Raw genomic sequence first — 23108 nt, 5'->3', positions numbered from 1 at the left:
AAATATGTACAAATGAGAGAAATGTTGATTCCAAGCCTCTGTCCATTTCCTAGGTTACTGAGCATAGAATCAGAAGAGATGAACATTATTGAAGACTGCTTTAAATATTTATTTATTTATTTATTTATTTTATTTTATTTTACATTTGTTGACCGGGCTAGTCTAACTGGATATATGTCCATTTTCAGTAGAGGCCCGGGGAGATAAGCTCTGAGGAAGCAAAATAGAATCACATTATACAAAAGATTAATTTGTATGTTGAACATTGCAGGTAAAGAACAAGGAATAATCACAGAGGTCGTTTGTTCATAGCATAGTGCTAAATATACAGATACAATTAGTACAATACAAATGTAGTTGCAATACAACATGTAAAAATATAGCAGCTGAGTTAGACAATATATTACTAAACAAGTTGACGTAAAGGAGGAAAACAAAAAGTAGGAGCCTGTATTACAGTATAAGAGTAAAAACTAGTCTCCTTAAAGAAATTATGAGGATGTAAGTAAAAATATCTAGAAAGGTCTAGGTCAGTTGTTACTAAGAAAAGGAACAAGAATACTGAGAAGAGGAGGGTAGGTAGATCCAAGTAAGAGAGGTAGTAGATCAGTCAGGTTTAGTACAGGAGCACAACCAGTGTGTTCTGAGGAAAAGTTACAGTTTGGTTTTAAAGAGTGATATGGAGAGAAAAATATACAGATGAATTTAGTGACTTTTTCAAAAAGTGATTGCTCCCTGGAAAAAGCATACCATGTGTAGCTGTTGGCATATGTTGAAATCTGTTTCTCAATAAAAGTAATGTTACTTGGTTAGAATAAAAATTGGCAAAGGAGAAGTACAACTTAATAAAATATATGAAAAATATAACTCTGTTTGAATATTAAATTCATTTAGATGGAAAATAAAGCTATTGTGAATGAAATAAATTTCCACTTTATAAAATTCACTGTGAAAGTACAAAAGAAGTTATAATTCCAGGCAAACATATATGGGCAAATTAATTAAAAATTCAAATTTGTAAACAAGATTGGATAAAATCATTACAAAGGATTAAGAGTAATCATGAATCAATAAGAAATAGACCTATACAATATAAGATAATGCATGGAATTCATTTCACTCCCAGAAGATTATTTTTAATGCACTTAAAGGATAATGTGAAGTGCTGGCACTGCAATTACGTAACAGCTAACTTATAGCACTGCTAGTGGACTTGTCCACAAGTGCATGAGTATTACAATAAAACAAATTATATTATAAAGTAGGTAATATCTGCTAAAGATGGGTTTTTTTCGCTACGCAGTTTTTTAATTGATATGAACTTTAAGGTTTCTATAGACAGTAGAATTATGAGAAACCTTGCTTTTATAATAATGAAAAAAAATGATTCTCCAAAATTAGAAAGCTAATCCAGTGCCAAAGCTTTCCTTTCAAGAATGGTAGAGTTCATATGTGAAGTACAAAAGGAAGTTTCATTGCTCACCAGTGGGAGTGGGGAGCCTTGAGCAGCCTATCTGCCCTTGAAGGAGTGACCTCAGCACAAGAATCTGTAGTAATTGGCCGTTTTGGGCCATTTCTAGCTCTTTGAAGTTCCCTGCATAAAAAACCTGCCTAGGCGAGTTTTTTTTCGCTTATACTACTCAGCTACAGCTCTTCGTGGTCCTACAGAGTGGTGGTAGCAGCGGAGAAACGAAAAAAAAAAATTTAAGCTTGTTTCCTGCCTTTCCTGTTAAGTGGTATAGACTATTTGTAGGCTTCTGAGCCCCCAAGCCCTTCTGTGTTGGAGGGAAGCCTTCTAGCTTAGTTTTTTTTCTTACAACTAGCCAGTTTTCTAGTTTCAGCACTCAAATCTGTTTCTTTGATCTCAGCACTTGTTCAGAAAAAAAAAAAAAATGTCATCTGCTTTTACTGTACTTGTGTTTCTACCTACTTTTTTACTTTTGCATCATCTTAAAAGTACTCAATTGTATTTATTACTGCTTGGTGTAACTCATTCTAAGCCTTTTGGTTTAAACACTTTGGCTTCGGACCAGTTGTTTTGCACTGAGAGGGTTTGTGGTCTGCACTGTAGTGGCAGAACAGGTAGCTTACATCCTTCTAGGTTGGGAACTGCTGATTGAGGGCTCAGTGTCTGTTATTCTAAAAGTGTATTAATTCTGGTTTAAGCACTTGGGCTTTCAGGCCAGTTATTTTACATTAAGAGGGTTCGTGGTCTACACTCTTGTGGGAGGAGAGGCTGGACTCTGCCCTTCTGAGCTGGGAATTTCTGGTTGAAGGCTTATAGAGCATGCATATCTGAACTGCTTCTTACTGAAGTTGGTGCGCCTTGTTTGCTGTGGCATAGACTGGATTCGGGCCTGCTGGATCTAGCTTTGTTTGTGTAACTTGAGCACTAATCCAGGCATTCTCTAAAGTATTCAATTGTATTTATTACTGCTTGGTAGTAACTTGATTAAAGTGTAGCTATCATTCTAAGTCTTTTGAATTAAGCACTTGGGCTTCAGACCAGTTGTTTTACATTAGGAAGGTTTGTGGCATGCACTGTGGTGGCAGGACAGGTAGCTTTCATCCTTCTAAGTTGGGAACTGCTGATTGAGAGCCCAATGTCTGTTATTCTTAAAGTGTATTAGTTCTGGTTTAAGCACTTGGGCTTCAGGCCAGTTATTTTACATTAAGAAGGTTTGTGGTCTGCACTCTTGTGGGAGAAGAGGCTGGACTCTGCCCTTCTGAGCTGGGAATTTCTGGTTAAAGGTTTATAGTGCCTGAATATTTGAACTGTATCTTACTAAAATTGGTACACCTTGTTTGCTGTAGCATAGACTAGATCCAGGCCTGCTGAATCTAGCTTTGTTTATATGCTTGTTGTTTGTTTGCTTGTTATTTCCCTGGAACGCTAATTCCACCTAATATGCGGCTTCTCAGTGCTTCTGTGGATCACTAGTGATATCTGCATTGCTTACTGTACTTATTTCCTTGTTTCACTTGAAAGAAAGTTACTGTTTGTCATTTTGCATTTAAGTTACCTGTAACACATTGCACTTAAGTTACCTGGCACTTGCTCACTAAAGCAATTATATAAGTCAGCACTAAAAATTAAAAGCACTACACCCTCACTCCCCACTGGCCCTGGTTTTCAATTATTAAGGAATTCCCAATATTATTCTAGCATGTCCAAAGGTCAGTTGTCAATCTCCTCTACGGTCCAGCTGGTGAATCTAGGAATCTTGAGGCAATGTTACAACTGCCTCATGTACACAGACAACCCTCTCCTCCTCCCAACAAATGCCAACACATGTGAGAGATGCAACCATATAGCCAAACTGGAGGCTAAGCTCTCTCAACTCAGTACTGGCATAACCAGTCAGGAGGAGAAGGAAACCACACTCACTACAATTCCAGTCTCACATAGACCTACCACGACAGCAAACCAAACACATAATCACACAAAAACATACTCGGAGGCTCTAAATAAAGATCTGCCGAAGCAGCAGAGACATCCAAAGCAGACACCCAAGCAGCCGCTACCCCAAAACAAAACACGTGCAATACATATCTCACAAAGCCAGTGTGCCAAACAGTCACAGCCCTTAAGACTAAACAACACACCTGATACACTTGTAATAGGTGACTCTATCGTCAGGCACACTGACGTCCCGCTCACCAGGCTGAACAAGGAGAGGGTCACGGTGAGCAGCCTGTCGGGCGCTAGGATCCGCCACATAACACAAGCACTCAGGTCACTCAAAGGCAAGTACAAATATGACTCAGTCATTGTCCATGCTGGTGTGAATGACCTGAGATGTACCTCCCTGGACTACATGAAAAGAGACATAAAGGAGCTCTCTGAGCATGTAGCCCAGGCCGGTATGACCCTGACCTTGAGTAGCATCTTAACCTCACCAAGAATGATGCCACAATATGAAGACAAGATGATCAATTTCAACAATTGGCTTAAGTACTGGTGTCATTCAAAGGGGATCCAATGCCTGTCAGATTGGGATGATATGCTCGACAAGCCACGATGCTTCGCTAGGGACGGCTTGCACCTGTCACCCGTGGGCTTTCGGATATTGGCAAAGGCTCTTGCTACCCCCATAGTGCCTTTTTTAGGCAAGGCTCAAAAGACAAACCCACCTCCATAGGTATCACAAGGGATAAGAAACTAAGAGTAATGCTACTCAATGCCAGAAGTCTAAACCTCAAGATGCATGCACTCGAAACTCTCCTTAGCATGGAGAACATCGATATCTGTGCAGTAACAAAAACCTGGTTCAGGGCTCCCGAGAGCACCCCAGCACTACCAGGTTATACCTCATACCATGCTTTTCTGCCCCAAAACTTGGACCGAACCACAAAAGGAGGGGGGGGTATCGATATTCATCAAAGATACCCACACCTCCAGGTTGGTGGCAAAGCACGAAGCATCAGAGACTATCCATGTGAAACTAACAGTGGGCAAAACTGCCTTCCAGTTTATAGCCTGCTACAGACCACCCTCCCAAACCCAGGAACCCCACTCGGCCTTCCTGAGAACACTGGAAAATATGAAGGTCTCTCCAAACACCATTATATTGGGTGACTTCAACTACCCAAACATAGACTGGGAGCATTACTCTAGCTCCAACACCCTAGCCCAAAGGTTCCTAGAATTTATAAACTCAAATGCTATGGAACAACTTGTTACCACTCCCACAAGAGGGAAAACATACTGGACCTGATCATCACCAACATGGGGACTCTATGCTCCAGACCAGAAGTGTATCCCTCACTGGTAAGATCAGACCATAAACTAATCTCACTGGATATTCACATCCCGACCCCACCCCCTGCCCAGAAAACCACAGTGAAAAACTTCTCTAAAGCAAATTTCACACTCCTCAAAACTGAGGTGAATCCTTCAAAGCCCCGGCCTGTGGAAAATACGCCCAGACCGCAGAACCCTTTATAAACGCATTCTATGAACACATTCAGGAATGCATGGATCATGCGATCCCAAATAAAACCAAGACCCAATCCTCCAAAGGCAGTCGTCCTGTCTGGTGGACCCCAGCCATAAACAAACTATACAATAGAAGGAGGAAGCTACTAAATGATAGAGCAAAATCCCCAAAAGGGAAGGCATCACTGATCAGTATTAGCAAAAAACTACGGGCACACATAAAATTGTCTAAGGCCAGCTTCGAGAGAAAAATTGCACAGGACACTAAGGATGATCACAAGGCTTTCTTTAGTTATGTTAGGAACCTGGGTGGTAATTCCCAGATATGCTCAGAATTAGTCCAAAATGACAAAAAATACACCGAACCCACAGACATTGCCAACATCCTAGCTGACAGGTTCAGTGCAAACTTCTCCCCCAGTTGCCCACCAAAAGGGCAAATATCTATCCCAGCAGAGTGCTGCCCCCCTGACATCTCAGATGCTCAGGTAAGAGCCACCCTCTCCAAAGCAAAAAACACAGCATCAATGGGAACAGATGGTGTCCCGGGCTGCGTCCTACATGAAATCCAAGAAAAGCTAAACCCAAACATAAAACTACTGTTCAATCTCAGCCTTACTACAGGATATGTGCCCAAAGAGTGGCGTACAGCAACAGTGGTCCCTCTCCATAAAGGTGGTGCCTCAACGGATCCTGGAAACTATCGCCCCATAAGCCTGACTAGCTTGGTCTGCAAAGCTATGGAAAGGATCATCATGGACCTCATAAATAAAGATATTGGGGACCTACAAACACTGGATCCTACCCAGTTCGGCTTTGTTAAGGGCAGATCCTGCCTCTTAAACCTGGTTGATTTCTTTGAAACAGTCACCAAGGCCATTGACGAGGGGAAGGTGGTCCACACAGCCAACCTGGACCTCGCAAAAGCCTTCGATACAATACCCCACTCGGGCATTATAGATAAACTCACCAGCTTAAATATAAACCCCTATGTCACTAGATGGATTGCAAACTGGCTCAAGGACAGAACCCACATGGTTAGAATTGCTGGAGCCATGTCAGACTCCAAACCAGTTACAAGTGGTGTCCCACAAGGCCCAGTCCTGTGACCTCTCTTGTTCGGTATATATTTCTCGGAGGGACAGGCCAACACGGAAGGACTGTGGCTGACCAAGTTCGCAGATGACTGCAAACTGGGCGCCATAATCGACTCTCCAGTCGACACAAGCATCCTCCAAAAGGGCCTCATAGAAACAGACAACTGGTGCCAGAGCCATGGCCTCAAGCTAAATGCCAAAAAGTGTATAGTCATCCCCTTTGGCAAAAACAAAGTGCCCACAAATTACCACATAGGTGGTAATCCATTAAGTACAGAAGAAGTAATTAGGGACCTGGGGACCCAAGTTGATAGCAATCTCTCATTTGACAACCACGTGGCCAAAGTGGTTAGAAAAACATTTTATACAGTCCACCTAATCATGAAGGGATTCACATCTAGATCAGGGGACGTCATCGTGCCTCTTTACTCATCCCTCATCAGGCCCATAATTGAGTACAATGCCCTTTTGGGATGTACCTTACCAGACACCTGCAGCAACTGGAAAGACCCCAAAAGTACCTCACCAAGAGGATCAAAGGGCTCAAACAGATGCCATATGCTGCCCGGTTAAAGAAACTCCAGCTCTACTCAGTGGCATACCGCCTGTTCAGAGGCGATCTGTGCCTGATGTATAAAGCCATGTCCAACCCGGAATTAATGGATATGCTGCACCTCAGAAAATCCAAATCCCATCGAGCTACGCGCTCAAGAGACTTGAACCTCAACACTGAAATAAATAGGACATGCTGGAGGGACAGATTCATAACCCAGAGGCTCCCTTCACTCTGGAATAAAATCCCAGTCCAGGTTAGGCAGAGTCCCTCATTGACTCTCTTCAAGAGGAATCTTGATGAGTGGATGGGAGATTGTAGGTTTACCCCGGGTATCACTTCTGTGTCACTGTTAGACAGAGGCACAGTATACTAACCTCGAAAAAGGGCATAGCAAAATAAATTTAAAATGGGTGGCGAAAGCCAAACACATTCTGGCTAGGCTTATAAATGCCCTAGGGCAGATAGCCTAGTATGAACCTATGAACCTATGAACCTATGAACCTAAGAGTGACTGCTATCCAGATTTAAGTATTTTTTTCTCTCTATACCTGTGCGACTGCCTGTTCTTGCTGAAAAGTGAGCTACACTGCTGTTTTAACTGTTTCTAAGCTTGTTTTTGTGTCCTCATTACCTGCACTTGTTAAATAAGTTTGTTTGTTGTATTTTTAACTGTCGAGGCTGCCCACTCAAGTGCGCTAGCCTGTGCATAGAGTTTACTGTGATTTACCTGCTGTTTACCTGAAAAAAAAATATATATCCTTGTTTTCTCGCCTTTCCTAGACTAGAATATTCCCCCATACAGGCTTTGCTGTATTCTGGACTCTTGGATAGTTTCTGTGTTGCCCATTACCTTACTTGGACAAAAGGAAGTTTCATTGCTCACCAGTGGGAGTGGGGAGCCTTGAGCAGCCTATCTGCCCTTGAAGGAGTGACCTCAGCACAAGAATCTGTAGTAATTGGCCGTTTTGGGCCATTTCTAGCTCTTTGAAGTTCCCTGCATAAAAAACCCGCTTTAGCGCGGCTTTGCGTGATTGTGCACGTAGCGCACCATCGGGCAGCGGCGGTTAATTGAGTTTAAACTATTCCCGGCTCCACAAAGTCTGCTCTTCACTTTTTCCCTTAGAACTGCTCTATTCTCTCAAATAAAACACCCTATACTCAATCTAAGGCCTAGCACTTGCACAAAAAAGCAATTTTACAATTTAGCACTAATAAATTAAAAGCACTACATCCTCATACACTTTTTACGGTCACCTCGTCCCCCATCGTACCCGTCTAATTCAGTGATAAGAGTTTCCCTATATTACTCTAGTATGTCCAAAGGTCAGTCAATGGTTTCCTCTCTAGTCCAGCTGGTGAATCTGGGAATCTTGAGGCAATGTTACAACTGCCTCATGTACACGGACAACCCTCTCCTCCTTCAAACAGGTTCAAATATATGTGAGAGATGCAACTATATAGCCAAACTGGAGGATGAACTCTCTCAACTCAGAACTGGTGTAACCAGTCAAAAGGAGAAGGTAAACTCACACAACACAAATCCAGTCTCACATAGTCCTAAAACATCAGCAAACCAAACACATAAACACAAAAACATACTCGGAGGCTCTAAATAAAAATCTGCCTAAGCAGCAGAGACCTCCAAAGCAGACATCCAAGCAAACGCTACCACAAAACAAATCACGTGCAACACATAGTTCACAAAGTCAGTGTGCCAAGCAGTCTCAGCCCTTAAGGTTGAATAACACACCTAATACACTCGTAATAGGTGATTCTATAGTCAGACACACTGACGTCCCGCTCACCAGGCTGAACAAAGAGAAGGTCACAGTGAGCTGCCTGTCGGGCGCTAGGATCCACCACATAACGCAAGCACTCAGATCACTCCAAAGCAAGTACAAATATGACTCAGTCATAGTACATGCTGGTGTGAATGACCTGAGATGTACCTCCCTCGACTACATGAAAAGAGACATAGAGGAGCTCTCTGATCATGTAGCCCAGGCCAGTATGACCCTGACCTTTAGTAGCATATTACCCTCACCTAGAATGATGCCGCAGTACAAAGACAAAATGACTGATTTTAACAATTGGCTAAAATTTTGGTGTCATTCAAAGGGGATTCAGTGTCTGTCAGCCTGGGATGACATGCTCGACAAGCCACGCTGCTTCACTAGGGACGGCTTGCACCTGTCACCCCTGGGCTTTCGGATATTGGCAAAGGCTCTTGCCACCCCCATAGTGCCTTTTTTAGGCAAGGTTCAAAAGACAAACCCACCTCCATAAACAGCACAATGAACAAAAAGCTAAGGGTAATGTTGCTAAATGCCAGAAGTTTAAACCTCAAGATGCATGCACTCGAAGCTCTCCTCAGTATGGAGAACATCGACATATGTGCAGTGACAGAAACCTGGTTCAAGGCTCCAGAGAGCACCCCAGCATTACCAGGTTATACCTCATACCATGCATTTCGGCCCCAAAACTTGGACCGAACCACAAAAGGAGGAGGAGTATCTTTTTTTTATCAAGGATACCCACACCTCCAGATTAGTGGCATTGCACGAAGCATCGGAGTCCATCCATGTGCAACTAACAGTGGGCAAAACTACTTTGCAGTTTATAGCATGCTACAGACCACCCTCTCAAAATCAGGAATCCCACTCGGCTTTCCTGAAAACATTGGAGAACATTAAGATCTCTCCAAACACCATCATATTGGGAGATTTCAACTACCCATACATAGACTGGGAGCATTACTCAAGCCCCAACACCCTAGCCCAAAGGTTCCTGGAATTTATAAACTCAAACGCCATGGAACAACTAATCACCACTCCCACAAGAGGGACCTGATCATCACCAACATGGGGACTCTATGCTCCAGACCAGAAGTGTACCCTTACTGGTAAGATCAGACCATAAACTAATCTCACTGGATATTCACATCCCGACCCCACCCCCTGCCCAGAAAACAACAGTGAAAAACTTCTCTAAAGCAAATTTCACACTCCTCAAAACCGAGGTTAAATCCTTCAAAGTCCCCGGGCCTGTGGAAAATATGGCCTAGACCACAGAATCCTTTATAAACGCATTCTATGAACACCTTCAGGAATGCATGGATCATGCAATCCCAAATAAAACCAAGACCCAATCCTCCAAAGGCAGACGTCCTGACTGGTGGACCCCAGCCATAAATAAACTATACAATAGAAGGAGGAAGCTACTACATGACAGAGCAAAATCCCAAAAAGGGAAGGCATCTCTGATCAGTATTAGCAAAAAACTATGGGCACTCATAAAATTGTCCAAGGCCAGCTTAGAGATAAAAATCGCACAGGACACTAAAGATAATCACAAGGATTTCTTTATTATGTTAGGAACCTGGGTGGGAATTCCCAGATATGCTCAGAATTAGTCCAAAATGACAAAAATACACCGAACCCACAGACATTGCCAACATCCTAGCTGACAGGTTCAGCGCAAATTTCTCACCCCCACCCCCCTCACCACCAAAAGAGCAAATATCTATCCCAGCAGAGTGCTGCCCCCCTGACATCTCAGAAGCTCAGGTAAGAGCTGCCCTCTCCAAAGCAAAAAACACAGCATCAATGGGACCAGACAGTGTCCCGGGTTGCGTCCTACATGAACTCCAAGAAGAGCTAAACCCAAACATAAAACTACTGTTCAATCTCAGTCTTACTACAGGATATGTACACAAAGAGTGGCGTACAGCAACAGTGGTCCCTCTCCACAAAGGTAGCGTCTCAACGGATCCTGGAAACTATCGCCCCATAAGCCCGACTAGCCTGGTCTGCAAAGCTATGGAAAGGATCATCATGGACCTCATAAATAAAGACATTGGGGACCTACAGACACTGGATCCTACCCAGTTCGGCTTTGTTAAGGGCAGAACCTGCCTCTTAAACCTGGTCGATTTCTTTGAAACAGTCACCAAGGCCATTGACGAGGGGAAGGCGGTCCACACAGCCTACCTGGACCTAGCAAAAGCCTTCGATACAATACGGGCATTATAGATAAGCTCACCAGCTTAAATATAAACCCCTATGTCACTAGATGGGTTTCAAACTGGCTCAAGGACAGAACCCACATGGTTAGAATTGCTGGAGCCATGTCAGACTCTAAACCAGTTACAAGTGGCATCCCACAAGGCTCAGTCCTGGGACCTCTCTTGTTCAGTATATATTTCTCAGAGGTACAGGCCAACACGGAAGGACTGTGGCTGACCAAGTTCGCAGATGACTGCAAACTGGGCGCCATAATCGACTCTCCAGCCGACACAAGCATCCTCCAAAAGGGCCTCATAGAAACAGACAACTGGTGCCAAAACCATGGCTTCAAGCTAAATGCCAAAAAGTGTATAGTCATCCCCTTTGGCAAAAACAAAGTGCCCACAAATTACCACATAGGTGGTAATCCATTAATCTGGAAGAAGTAATTAGGGACCTGGGGACCCAAGTTGATAGCAATCTCTCATTTGACAACCACGTGGCCAAAGTGGTTAGAAAAACGTTTTATATAGCCCACCTAATCATGAAGGGATTCACATCTAGATCAGGGAAGGTCATCGTGCCTCTTTACTCATCCCTCATCAGGCCCATAATTGAGTACAATGCCCCTTTTGGGATGTACCCTACCAGACACCTGCAGCAGCTGGAAAGACCCCAAATGTACCTCACCAAGAGGATCAAAGGGCTCAAACAGATGCCATATGCTGCCCAGTTAAAGAAACTCCAGCTCTATTCAGTGGCATACCGCCTGCTCAGAGGTGATCTGTGCCTGATGTATAAAGCCATGTCCAACCCAGAATTAATGGACATGCTGCACCTCAGAAAATCCAAATCCCATCGAGCTCTGGCTCTAGAGACTTGAACCTCAGCACTGAAATAAATAGGACATGCTGGAGGGACAGATTCATAACCCAGAGACTCCCTTCACTCTGGAATAAAATCCCAGTCCAGGTTAGGCAGAGTCCCTCATTGGCTCTCTTTAAGAGGAATCTTGATGAGTGGATGGGAGATCATAGGTTTACCCCGGGTATCACTTCTGTGTCACTGTTAGACAGAGGCACAGTATACTAACCTCGAAAAAGGGCATAGCAGAATTAATTTAAAATGGGTGGCGAAAGCCAAACACACTCTGGCTAGGCTTATAAATGCCCTAGGGCAGATAGCCTAGTATGAACCTATGAACCTATATACTGTAGTTAAGTGACTTAGCCCTTCGGGTTATTTCAGAAAGATTGTTTTGGATTTATCTTTTGTATTATTTTTTATTATTATTTATCTGTTTTCTCTCCTTTTTATTTTTTTTTTCTTTGGGTGTCTTTGGCTCCTATATTTCCCTTATTCCTTTTACCTTTTCTTGTTTTAGTTCTAGGTCAGGATTTATATTATATTTTTTTATTATTTTTTTACTTTTAAAAATTAAACGATTTATATTTTTTAATTTTTAGAAATGTATTCTTTTGCAATATCTTGTTTTGTGATAGATTTTTTTTTATATATAAATAAATATGAAACATGAATATTGACTACAGAATACTTGTGGAAGACCATGTGCAACAGCTCTTGAACATACTCAGGTGTGACACAAGGAGGAGTACGCTGTGAGAACAGTGGCATCAAACTGGTTCACAGACTCATGGGTTCATAGATATATATTAGGCTAATGACCCAAATGCATCCCCTCATAACATGTCCATCTTCACTGGGGGGGGATGTTTGTTAGGAGGGGGCATGTTAGTTAAGAGGTTGTTAAAAAATTATGTGGGTGGGTATGTTAGTTAGGGAATGATTACTGTCAGCCACTGTCTATAAGAGACATGGGGGCCACTCCGGGGATGAATTTATGATTACCCATGCAATGAGAGAATGTTTGCTGTTGGTCTCTGTCTATAAGGGACATTTCCCATTTCCCATCCAATGGTCAAGGTTACATTTGAATAAGGATGGGGAAGAGTATCCTGTTCCAGAGCATGGGGATCCTTTAAAAAACATTTGTCTTGCCAGCATGTTCTATTTATGTTACAAGCAAAGCACAAGTGGTACCAAGATGTTAGCTGGGCACTCTCACTAAAGAACACTCTGTTGTCAAAAAAGAATGCAACACAAGACAGGTAAACACATGTAAGTGTGTGATATGGCATGTGTTGGAATGTGTGGAGAGGTATGACATTTAGGTCACAAAGGCATGTTAAAAGTGCACACCTGGCTGTATAGAGATGTTGAAAGAAGGATGAAGAAAATCAAAGTTGAAACTTTTGGGTCCTGTTAAGAATCCAAATTAATCCTGCTTCATGCAGAAATATATATATATATATATATATATATATATATATATATATATATGGGTCTACTTTGGGAGACCGAACCGACGATTCTCCGACACGCGGGAAGAGGAGACTAAACGACCGACAGGTAGGTTTACCGACTGGGAGATTCGCCGACAGCGGAAAGACCGACAAGAAATGTATCGTTACATGATGAGTGTCGACAGTTCTGAGTTAGGAGCGGTCAGGTAAGTGTGCTAAATTGTGGGATGTCGGGTTAGGCTGTGGGACAGGTGAGTGTGTGTTTGTGTCGGAGGTAGGGTTAGGTAAGTGTGTGATAGTGAGGGACTGTAGTTTTGGGACGGGTTAAGTGAGTTAGGGTTAGGGTGCAGGTAGGTGAAGTGTGCGATGGTGTCGGTGCTTGGGTTAGGGGTGGGTAAGTGAGTTAGGGTTAGGTGCAGGTAGGTGAAGTGTCGGTGGTGTCGGATTGCTTGGGTGGGTAAGTGAGTTAGGGTTAGGGTGCAGGTAGGTGAAGTGTCGATGGTGTCGGTGCTTGGGTTAGGTGGGTAAGTGAGTTAGGTTAGGGTGCAGGTAGGTGAAGTGCATAGTGTCGGACGTTAGGTTAGGGTTTAGGTTTAGGTTAGTGGATGTGTTGTTGTGTGCTTGTGTATTTGGCGATTTGTGTCGGTGTTTTGTTGTTCGGTATGTTGCGTGTCGGTGTGGTGTGTTGTCGGTTGTTTGGGGTCGGGATGTGTGTGTCGGTGATTAAATGCGTATGAAAGTAGACCCATATATATATATATATATATATATATATATATATATATATATATATATATATATATATATATATTGTCACATAGGCTGGAGTCTACATTTGACTTGCTTCTACCAAATCTGAAAGCAAAAATCCAGAAGAAATGGTAGGTTGATAATTATGTGTGGAATAAAAGTTCTAGACCTAAATGGATCCCAGAAGAAAGTTGTGTGGGGCCTGTGTCATATATAGTAGCCACTGTCAATGGACATTACTAATGGTTTGTCTATAAGAAGGTATGACAACAAAATCAGTGCATAATTCACAATCTAACCAGTCTGTGCACCTGATAAATACATGCAGGTTTTGTGAAGATAAATAGATATTTCCATCTGTCGGCTACTAATGGCACATGACACATCAATAGAACTTACATATGAGAGATCTGTATTTGCACTGTTGTAAGTAAAGACAGTGAGGAACCCTTACCTGTGTTTTTGTGACAGACAGTATATTTTTCAAAATCTCCTGAATCTACCGAACTCAAAACATCAAGATTTTGGTATCTCAAAACTTAAAAGTGTACAAAAAAAAAACAAGTAAAAGAAAGTTTTTGCAGGGGTGCAAGCTTCCCTGCACCCCCCACCCCCCCACACTTGAATATACCAACTCCGAGATTGCGCTACAATAAAGAGAACGGTAAGTGGAATGGGAGCATTACCGTTCTGTTACTGTAGAGCATTATTTTATTTAATTTTAGCTGTCTTTTTTTATTTTGTTCACTTTTAAGTTTCAAGATACCAAAATCTCAATGTTTTGAGTGCGGTATCTCAAAACTCGAGATTTTGAAATTTAAAAGTGGACCCGCCTCTTGACAGCCAGCTTAGATGTTCTGCATATGAAAAGTGTACCTTGCTAGCTTGTAAGACTATGCCTTCCATTGAAAACAGCAAGAAAACATCATTTAGGTTTAGGTAATTTAAATATTTCCTGTACTGTGAACTGCAGTTTATAAAAGGGTTTGTTAGTATAAAAAGGGGGGTAAAGATGTGTGGTATCTTTTGTACTTAGCTGTTATGTCTAGCTGGTATAACAGACCTAAATTAGTATATAATATAAAAAGGGGGATAAAGATTTGTGGTATCTTTGGTATTTAGCTGTTATGTCTAGCTGGTATAGCAGATCTGAATTAGTAAATTAATTTTATTTATTTAACATTTGTTGACCAGAAAAGTCTAGCTAGGACAGAACTTATTTTCAGCAAAAGCCTGGGGAGAAATGCTCCAGATGCATGTCTTTGGAATGTGGGAGGAAACCGGAGTACACAGAGAAAACCCAAGTGAATGCAAGGAGGACATGCAGACTCTGCAAAGAATGCACTCCAGTGGAGAATCTCTTGCTGTGAGGGGGCAGCATTAACTGCTGCACCACTGCGCCGCCGATATATGCCTCTGAGTAGCATACATCAGCTCACAGTCTCCTGCTATGGAGTCTATATAAGAAACCTAGAGACTGCTTGGCTGTTCACATTATTATGGCTGTGTTGCTGTCTTGACATGGAGTTTGGGCTATTCATTTGAACAACAGGGTGGAAATGGCATTTGAAGACCACTCCACTGTCCTTTTGTAGGAACATTCCTATATTCAGGCCTGATTTACTCCTGTACAGGATGTTCCTATTTTTGGGGGTATGTCCCTATTTTCAGACTTCATTTATCCCTTCACACAATTTACTTATTCCCCCTCATCACATGTGATTTTAAAGCTGTCTAGTATACAGAAAACCAAAATACACGGTCAACGTACTACTGACAGCAATAATTTGCATCTTACATCTTCCTTTTTCTGAAGCAAAAATAAAGGACCTTGTGTAGCAGAACTTTGTAATACATTTCATTAAAGTCTATCTGATAATGTGCTTACATATTTCCATAATTGTTTTCACTCACTGTTTTTAAATGTGTTTGTAAGTAGCATCCAACATTCCTGCTAGAAGCAGGAAGAGATACATGCTATGCTAAATAGGTGCCCAGATTTTCCTTTGCTCCTATTTACAGTGTAAGCAGATTGAAAGTATTAGTGTTTGTCATCTAGGGTCAGGTGCTATGAGAAAGATGAACATTAACAGCAAGTTCACTTTCCATGAAACTAAAGGATTGTGACTGCTACTGTGTACTTCCTTATAAATTCATTTAAGTGATAGGATTAAGACAAAAGTCTATGTGGAACTGTAAGAGATGTCATTCTTGCATTTGGATACCCTTGTAGTCTTTACTGACACACAGTTTCAATACCAACAGTACATTTACAAGTAAAAGACCTGCAACTCATAATAAAAGATTTATGTCACCAAAATGTCTCCATTCTCAAGTATTCAAGCACATTACCAAAACAAGCCAGAATTCCTGTAAATTCATCTTACCACCTAGCCGCCTGGATTAGAATCTGTACAGTTCTGCAAAGGTGAAGTGTTTACTTAATAGCATTGGACTGAATGTCTTTTTATCAAATTAATTCACTGTAATAAGGGACTGCTTATGAGCCACTGTACAGTGACGTCAGGTTTGGGTTACTGGGGGCATAGCCTCCAGTATGGCAAGTGTCGGGGGTTAATCCAAAACAAAAAAGTATCTATACATAATAATTTTTTGAAAGCCATACTGATCATGGTTTTATAATCAACACAGTTTCTGGTGCAAATGTCTTTGACCTTCTGCAATGGAGAACATCATGGCTCTCTGTGGGAGTGAAACTACTAGTCTATGCATATAAAGACAAAACATGACTTGAAGTCTGAAGGAGACTGTGTATAACTACATCGTAAAAACTAAAAAAAAAAAACATTTTCATAACTGAAAAAATATGTTCATATAAAATTAAAAATCTTCAAAACCACCTTGACATTTAACAGAAATAGCCAACAGACATCTAACAATGACCAACCAATAAATCAATGTGATCAAATTAAAGCAACCAATGAGCTGAGTGCCAGTGGGAGTGTAGACTGAAAGCGGAGTGGCTAGACCAAACTTTAACTCTGAATCCACCTAAGCTACATCTCCAGACCTGACCTGTTGATGGCAAGTCAGCTAATGTGAACTAAAAGCGTGGATATGTGAAATGATACTTTACAACAACAATAAGCCAAGTGAATCAAACAAGGTCAAAAGGAAGAACAAGTATAGACAAGCACATGAATGATATTTAAGATGCCTTAATGCAGTGATGACGAACCTATGACATGTGTGTCAAAGGTGACATGCAATGACATTTTGGGTGACACACCAGTGTTCACCAACACCCAAGTTACCAAAGAAAATGAATGAATGAGCAAAAATACAAGAAATATGTGACCCTGCGCTTACCTATTAAAACTCAGCAACAAAAAAGTTATTACTTGATAATCAAATCAAATGGAATGTGTTCCATATTTTTTCAGTTCAATTCAAAATTACTATTAAAAGTAGGATCATTTTTTGGTGCACTATTTTAAACCCAATTATCAGTGAGCATATAATTTTCTGTATTGCAAGTCACTGATTTTTCTTTTACTTTTATAACACACAGCAGCACACAGGACTGGACTGGATTTTTTTAAATAAATGAATATGTAAAGCATTGTTTCTCTTTTGTTCAGGGGGGGCGGGGGTGACATGCCAGCAGAGTCACAATAGGCATTTTCCGAATTTTTGACACGCACAGCCCAAAAGGTTCACCATTACTGCCCTAATGAATACTGCGGTTTTATTTTTGTGACAAATTTACTGAAGGGGCAGCATTAATGCAGTAAGCGTGTTAAAGGGTACAGGAAACTGACATGCAATTTTCAGCACTACCAGGTTGACAGGACTTCCTTTCGTAATACTCTTTTCGCAGTAATGTATTATTTGAACTTGAACCATCATCATTTAAAATCAACAATCCTTAACTCATTATATGTCTTCAGTACTTACTGTCTGCTGTTTCCTCTGCTTCTTGCTTTAGAAACCTGGGATCCAGCCAAGTTGTTGTCTTGCTGTTATGGCTAATGTAGAAGATAAGGTGTGAAGACAGGAAAAAAAAGAAAAACAGAAGTAAATTAGAAGAAGAGTCATACTTTATGAAGCACTACACCTCTGAAAATCAGGCTGCAAGGAAGCATGATGCAGTTTCTTAGCAATCAAATGCTAACTATTGAACTGACTTACTTGCTTAAATTGGCAGGTACAGTAGTTTTGAATTACTCTTAACAGGCATGAACCTGGTCATTAGATGGGACAAATATAACACACTATTTGTGAGCAACATAAAATGATAGCAAAGAGCTTCTAACTGTAAGACGTCAGGAAAGAAAATGTATTCAGCGATAAATGAAAACTAAAATTTCTGTACAGCAAAGAACAATGTTACAATTCAAGAACTGTATGACACTATAATCAGTAAAATGCATATTATAGACAAACATAGGAAAATCACTGTCCAAATCTCTACAGGCATATTATAATCTCCTAAAGGACCAGTGTAGCAAGAAGCTGTAGCTTAGTCAATTGCTCATTCTGAGCTGCTCCAGATGGCTGCATTTATGTTTCTCCTGTAAATACCCATGGAGTCTAGTCTATGGCTGTTCACTCACCGCACTTTCACAGATCAAGTCAGAATGCGTATTACAGTAATTGGGGAAAAACAAGAAGACATCTCTAATCCCAGCACATAAGCATGTTGTGGGAATTCCTTAAAACACCTGAATTGCTGCAGATCTGAGCAAGTGTGCAGGCTTATATATAACCAACCCAAAGGCAAACCTTTAGAACGCATTGTGAATGACTACAGTGGAATGCTCAAGGTTTGCTGCTAGCTAAGTAGCAGTTGTTAAAGGGGAAACCTTCCTCTAAGATTCCAGAATTTTATTTTGAAAGCCCTCCACAAACATAAAATCCTTTGTCCTTCATTGTACTTGTCAGTTTGGTGTAATATACTTACAACACGCAAGGAAAACTTTCAGTATGAAATATTGAAAGCTACAGCTGAAGCCTTTTTTCCTAGCTTCACCTGCAGTATTAAGAAGAAATATTTCTGTGATACACACCCATAACATAGGAAATTTGTATTCATACCAAACACAAGAGAAAAAGTAAGGAAAAGTGGAAGGAAATAAAAGTTTTAATGGTTACTCTAAAAGAGGAGAATGATGGGGCACCTGTGATAAAGGTGGTTTACTGACCACCTGAGGATAAGAAGGGGAAGATGGATTATTAGTGGCTAGATTAGGAAGGTAGGATTGTAAAGCATGTTTTGATGACAGCCAAGTTTACTTTGCTTTCATTGAGATAAGATGCTAATTTGTACAGCTGAACATCAGAAAATAATTTGGGAAGGGAGCCAATGGACACATTATTGGACAAAGTCTGGTCTTACGTTTGTCAGTTGACAATCACAGCAGTGACTTGAGAGTCAAGGGTCCAACAGAGGATATTGAGCAAGAAATGATGTTAAAAGTGCTAGTTGACAATGGGGTAAAGTCTTGTGTGATGACATAGAATTAAAACGGAGTTAACTTTGATCAGTTGTGACAGTTATTACAGCAGAAATTAAAGGGTGTCACTCGTGAAGAATTCAGTGAAGGATGTATGATGCTTTTAGAAGTCATGTGATAAACAGAATGTTCAGTGAGCTGAAAAGGAGAACAGTTAATAGCAGAACGATATTCCACTGATTCATAAAATATATACACATGATTAAGAGATGAGCATTTCTAGCTATTAAAGGGGGATGAAATGGGTGAGGAGACTACACAGCTCAATTAAGTTGTGTTGGGATTGGTAAGTAATGCTAAGGTACATTACAAAAGGTGGTTAGTGGGATGGATCAAGCAGAGGATGAAAATCATTTCAAATGCAACTAGGAAAGACAACTGTTTAAACCCGGAATCACTTGATTGGAAATGATGGTAAAAAATGAATAGTAATACAGCAGGATGCCTTTAATTTCAAATTCCTAGTGCTGTAGGACCTTGTTACCGGCCTCTACCTCCTGAGGTATGTATTAAGCTGTTATTCATTGTTCCTAATAGACTGTTAAATGTCTTTAAGTTGAATTGTGTGATTTAATAGTAACTGATGTAACTCTTTTTTGCTACATAGCTACATAATGCAGTATTGAATGGCATGAATATTGTAGCTACTTGTTTCTTTAAAGCTAAGTTGTGTCTCTATAGCTAAATGTGTTTGGTAACCAGACTTTAGTATGACAAGCTCTTTGCAGAGCTGTTCATTAGAGTGAAAATTGAGAGCCTTCTGTATATTTTTTGAGAAGCAGGATATTCAATATTCAACATTCTTTGACTCTCAGTCATAAGGCACTGTTGCAGTAAAATGCTAATGTGTTATAATGATTTATGCTATATGTAAAGATATGTGAAGATTTTACTAACATAGTTTAGGGTTTCCTCGGGTAGTCTAATGTTGTTTAAGCTACACAGCTGCTTCTGACTGCCTCTGAAATCAAGCTCTCTCTATCCCTCCCAGGTCTTCCCCTGCACAGAGTAAGGCAGAAAAGAAGTAAGCCCTATTCGAGCGACTACTCTACTTTTGCCCACAACCTGTAAAAACAAAACAGGTCATTATCTGGTCATTTTAGTATAGACTTTAAAGTAAAGTATTATTTAAGGGTCCTCAGCACTAGCACAAATATCCCTAGGCTTACCCAAACAAAAAATCCAAGCTTGTTTGCATATACTCCACTAAAACTACAGAACACACTCTAAAACTAAGGCAAACTGCTATAAAATTGTAAAAACAAGCTCCCAAAGCATAGGCATTGAACCTGGTGTTTGTTTATATGAGATTACTCACCTGCAAGTTAATTATTCAGGAGTTACATCTTGAAACCTGGGCTCTAGTGGCTTAGTGTAAACCCGCTCATGAGCACTCGCTGCTTGCTCTCCGCCTCCCGCCCTGCCCCTATTCCCACCGCCCCCAGTACTGTACTTTTATAACCTCAAACCACTCCCCCTACTGTCCACTAACTTCCTGTACCTTACTACCGCCCTCTAAGATCAAACGGAATATGACACCACCCAGGAAGTTTATCATACTAACTCTTTTTCCCCTCCTATTTGTCCCTTACCTAGCTACCCTATATGAAACCTGGTCTTACATAGGCTTCCACCACCCAGGCTACCAAACCAACCCCTCACCCATAATTAACAACAGAGGCCATGACTCAACTCCCTACTCACCCACCTTGTTAGAACTCAAACGCTATGTAATTATCAAACCTACCAATATTAGGCCAAATGATAAACATTACTACAAACTTCTACTCAAAGCCCTCAAATTCATTACCACTCTGAATCACAGACTAGCCACAGATGGTGATTTCCACCCCAACCCTGGCCCTTCCCCTCCACTCAATTGTAATTCCACCCTATCCTCCCCTCCACTTCTCAATCTAAACTCTAGACCCTTTAACTCTCTTCTGACCTATAATCTAAACATCAGAAGTGTAAACAATAAGATTCACAACCTACATGCCCTTTTAGCTACTTGTTCCCCAGACCTACTATGTCTCACAGAAACCTGGCTTAAACCAAGTACGAAAGACACACAGATAATCCCACCAGGGTATGATATACTAAGAGCAGACCGAATAACTCGTAAAGGTGGCGGTGTAGCCATACTCTACAAAAATACATTACAAATCTCCCTTGCCTCTCCACAACCCCTCCTAACAAACAATGCCGAAATTCTACTTGTAAAACTTCAACCAAACAAACATAAAAGCATAAATATAGCATGTATTTACATCCCCCCAGGCAACAATAATAACAAAACCTTAGAGGACTTTCTCCACTGGTTAACTCAAACTCACCCCAGGAATCCATAGTGTTAGGTGACTTCAACATCGATTGGAATTCCTTCTCATCTAGCTCCCCATCTAGCAGCATAAATCTACATGGCTTTTCTCAGCTCATATCCACTCCTACCAGACTAGGTAAACCCCAAAACAAAGACAGCATCCTGGACTGGATCCTTACTAATAAAGATCCTGACCAGTACTCAGCAGGTACTCACCGAGAGGACATGAGTGATCACTTACTCACCTATGTTATCAAATTCAAGAAAATCACCCCCCTTCTTACAACCATAAAAAAATCAGGAACAATAATAAATTCAACGCCTCCATTTTCCAAACTGAACTTAAAGCCCACAACTGGACAATACTCAAGTCTCTTCCTCTTGAAGAGGCAGTTATCTACTTCAACACCACCTTCCTCAAGATTCTAGATTCCCATGCTCCAATACGGTCCATTAGAACTAAAACCAAAATCGCACCATGGCTCTCTAAGGAAACAAAATCCAAAATCCTATCTAGAAACAAGATGTGGGTCACATGGCACCTCTAAAGACCCACACTCCCACCAAACCTTCCGGCAACTTAGAAATGAAACTAAAAGAATGATCTTAAATGATAAAAAAAACTTCTTCCTCCACCTCCAACACAAACACCTTAATAATCCACAAAAATTCTGGGCAGGCTTAAACAAGCTCCTGCACCCAGGCCAGGCAACCACCCCCACTCCAAGAACTTGCAAACAACAGTGCCCTATAAACATTGCTAACACATTCAATAGTTTCTTCACAGAAACTATACAATCCCTGACCACACAATTCAAACAAACAACCAGCCCACTCCACTACCCATGCCAGCAGAATACTACAACTACATCAGATCATCTATTTACCTTCGATCCAGTACCCATATCCTTTATAACATCTCTTCTTAAAAAATTAAAACCCGCTAAGCTAGCAGCTGACCTTCTCCCAGCTGAGTTTCTGCAAAAAGCAGCTGAGGCCATTTCCTATCCGGTCTCCATAATCATAAACCGCACCTTGTCAGAAGCCTTCATCCCTCCATATGGAAAATGTCCCACATTATTCCTCTCCATAAAGGTGGTAGCTCACTAGAGCTAACCAACTACAGACCTATAGCTATACTCTCACCCCTGGCCAAAATTATGGAGAAGTGTGTCCACAAACAACTGATGGAACACCTCACCAAAAATAAAATTCTAGCTAACTCCCAACATGGCTTCAGGCCAAATCACAGTACCACATCAGCCCTACTATCCTTTTCTAATACCATCAATAACTTCAGAAACAATAATAAACTATCATCTGCTCTTTTCTTAGACCTCTCCAAGGCCTTTGATATGGTGAACCACATTCAACTCCTCCATACATTAAAAACTATCACTCAGCAATTCCACGCTGAAATGGTTCCAATCCTACCTGTCCAATAGGCAACAGGCTGTTCTATGGCAGGACAAATTATCTACATGCCTATCTGTTACACTTGGAGTTCCCCAAGGATCTATTCTTGGCCCTCTTCTCTTCACCATCTTTGTTAATGACCTGCCCACAATCCCCCCCATGCCACATGCATTCAATATGCAGATGATTCGACTATCATCAGCACTGCCTCCAACCTGGCAG

General features: G+C 41.1%; 1 protein-coding gene across 4 annotated transcripts in view; it reads right to left on the bottom strand.

Moving 5' to 3' along the window:
• Positions 1 to 23108, bottom strand: part of LOC122809006 (membrane-associated guanylate kinase, WW and PDZ domain-containing protein 3-like) — a 1354602-nt gene that overhangs the window by 1009145 nt on the left and 322349 nt on the right. For all 4 annotated transcript variants that reach the window (XM_044080191.1, XM_044080192.1, XM_044080193.1 and 1 more), the window contains exon 7: positions 17589 to 17659. In XM_044080191.1, coding sequence (XP_043936126.1) covers positions 17589 to 17659 — 71 coding nt within the window. The remainder of the gene's footprint in view (positions 1 to 17588; positions 17660 to 23108) is intronic.

The sequence above is a fragment of the Protopterus annectens genome, chromosome 8.part0, assembly GCF_019279795.1.
Source record: "Protopterus annectens isolate FY-2018-M chromosome 8.part0, PAN1.0, whole genome shotgun sequence".
Classification (NCBI taxonomy): domain Eukaryota; kingdom Metazoa; phylum Chordata; order Ceratodontiformes; family Protopteridae; genus Protopterus; species Protopterus annectens.
This window is presented reverse-complemented; position numbering and strand designations above follow the sequence as displayed.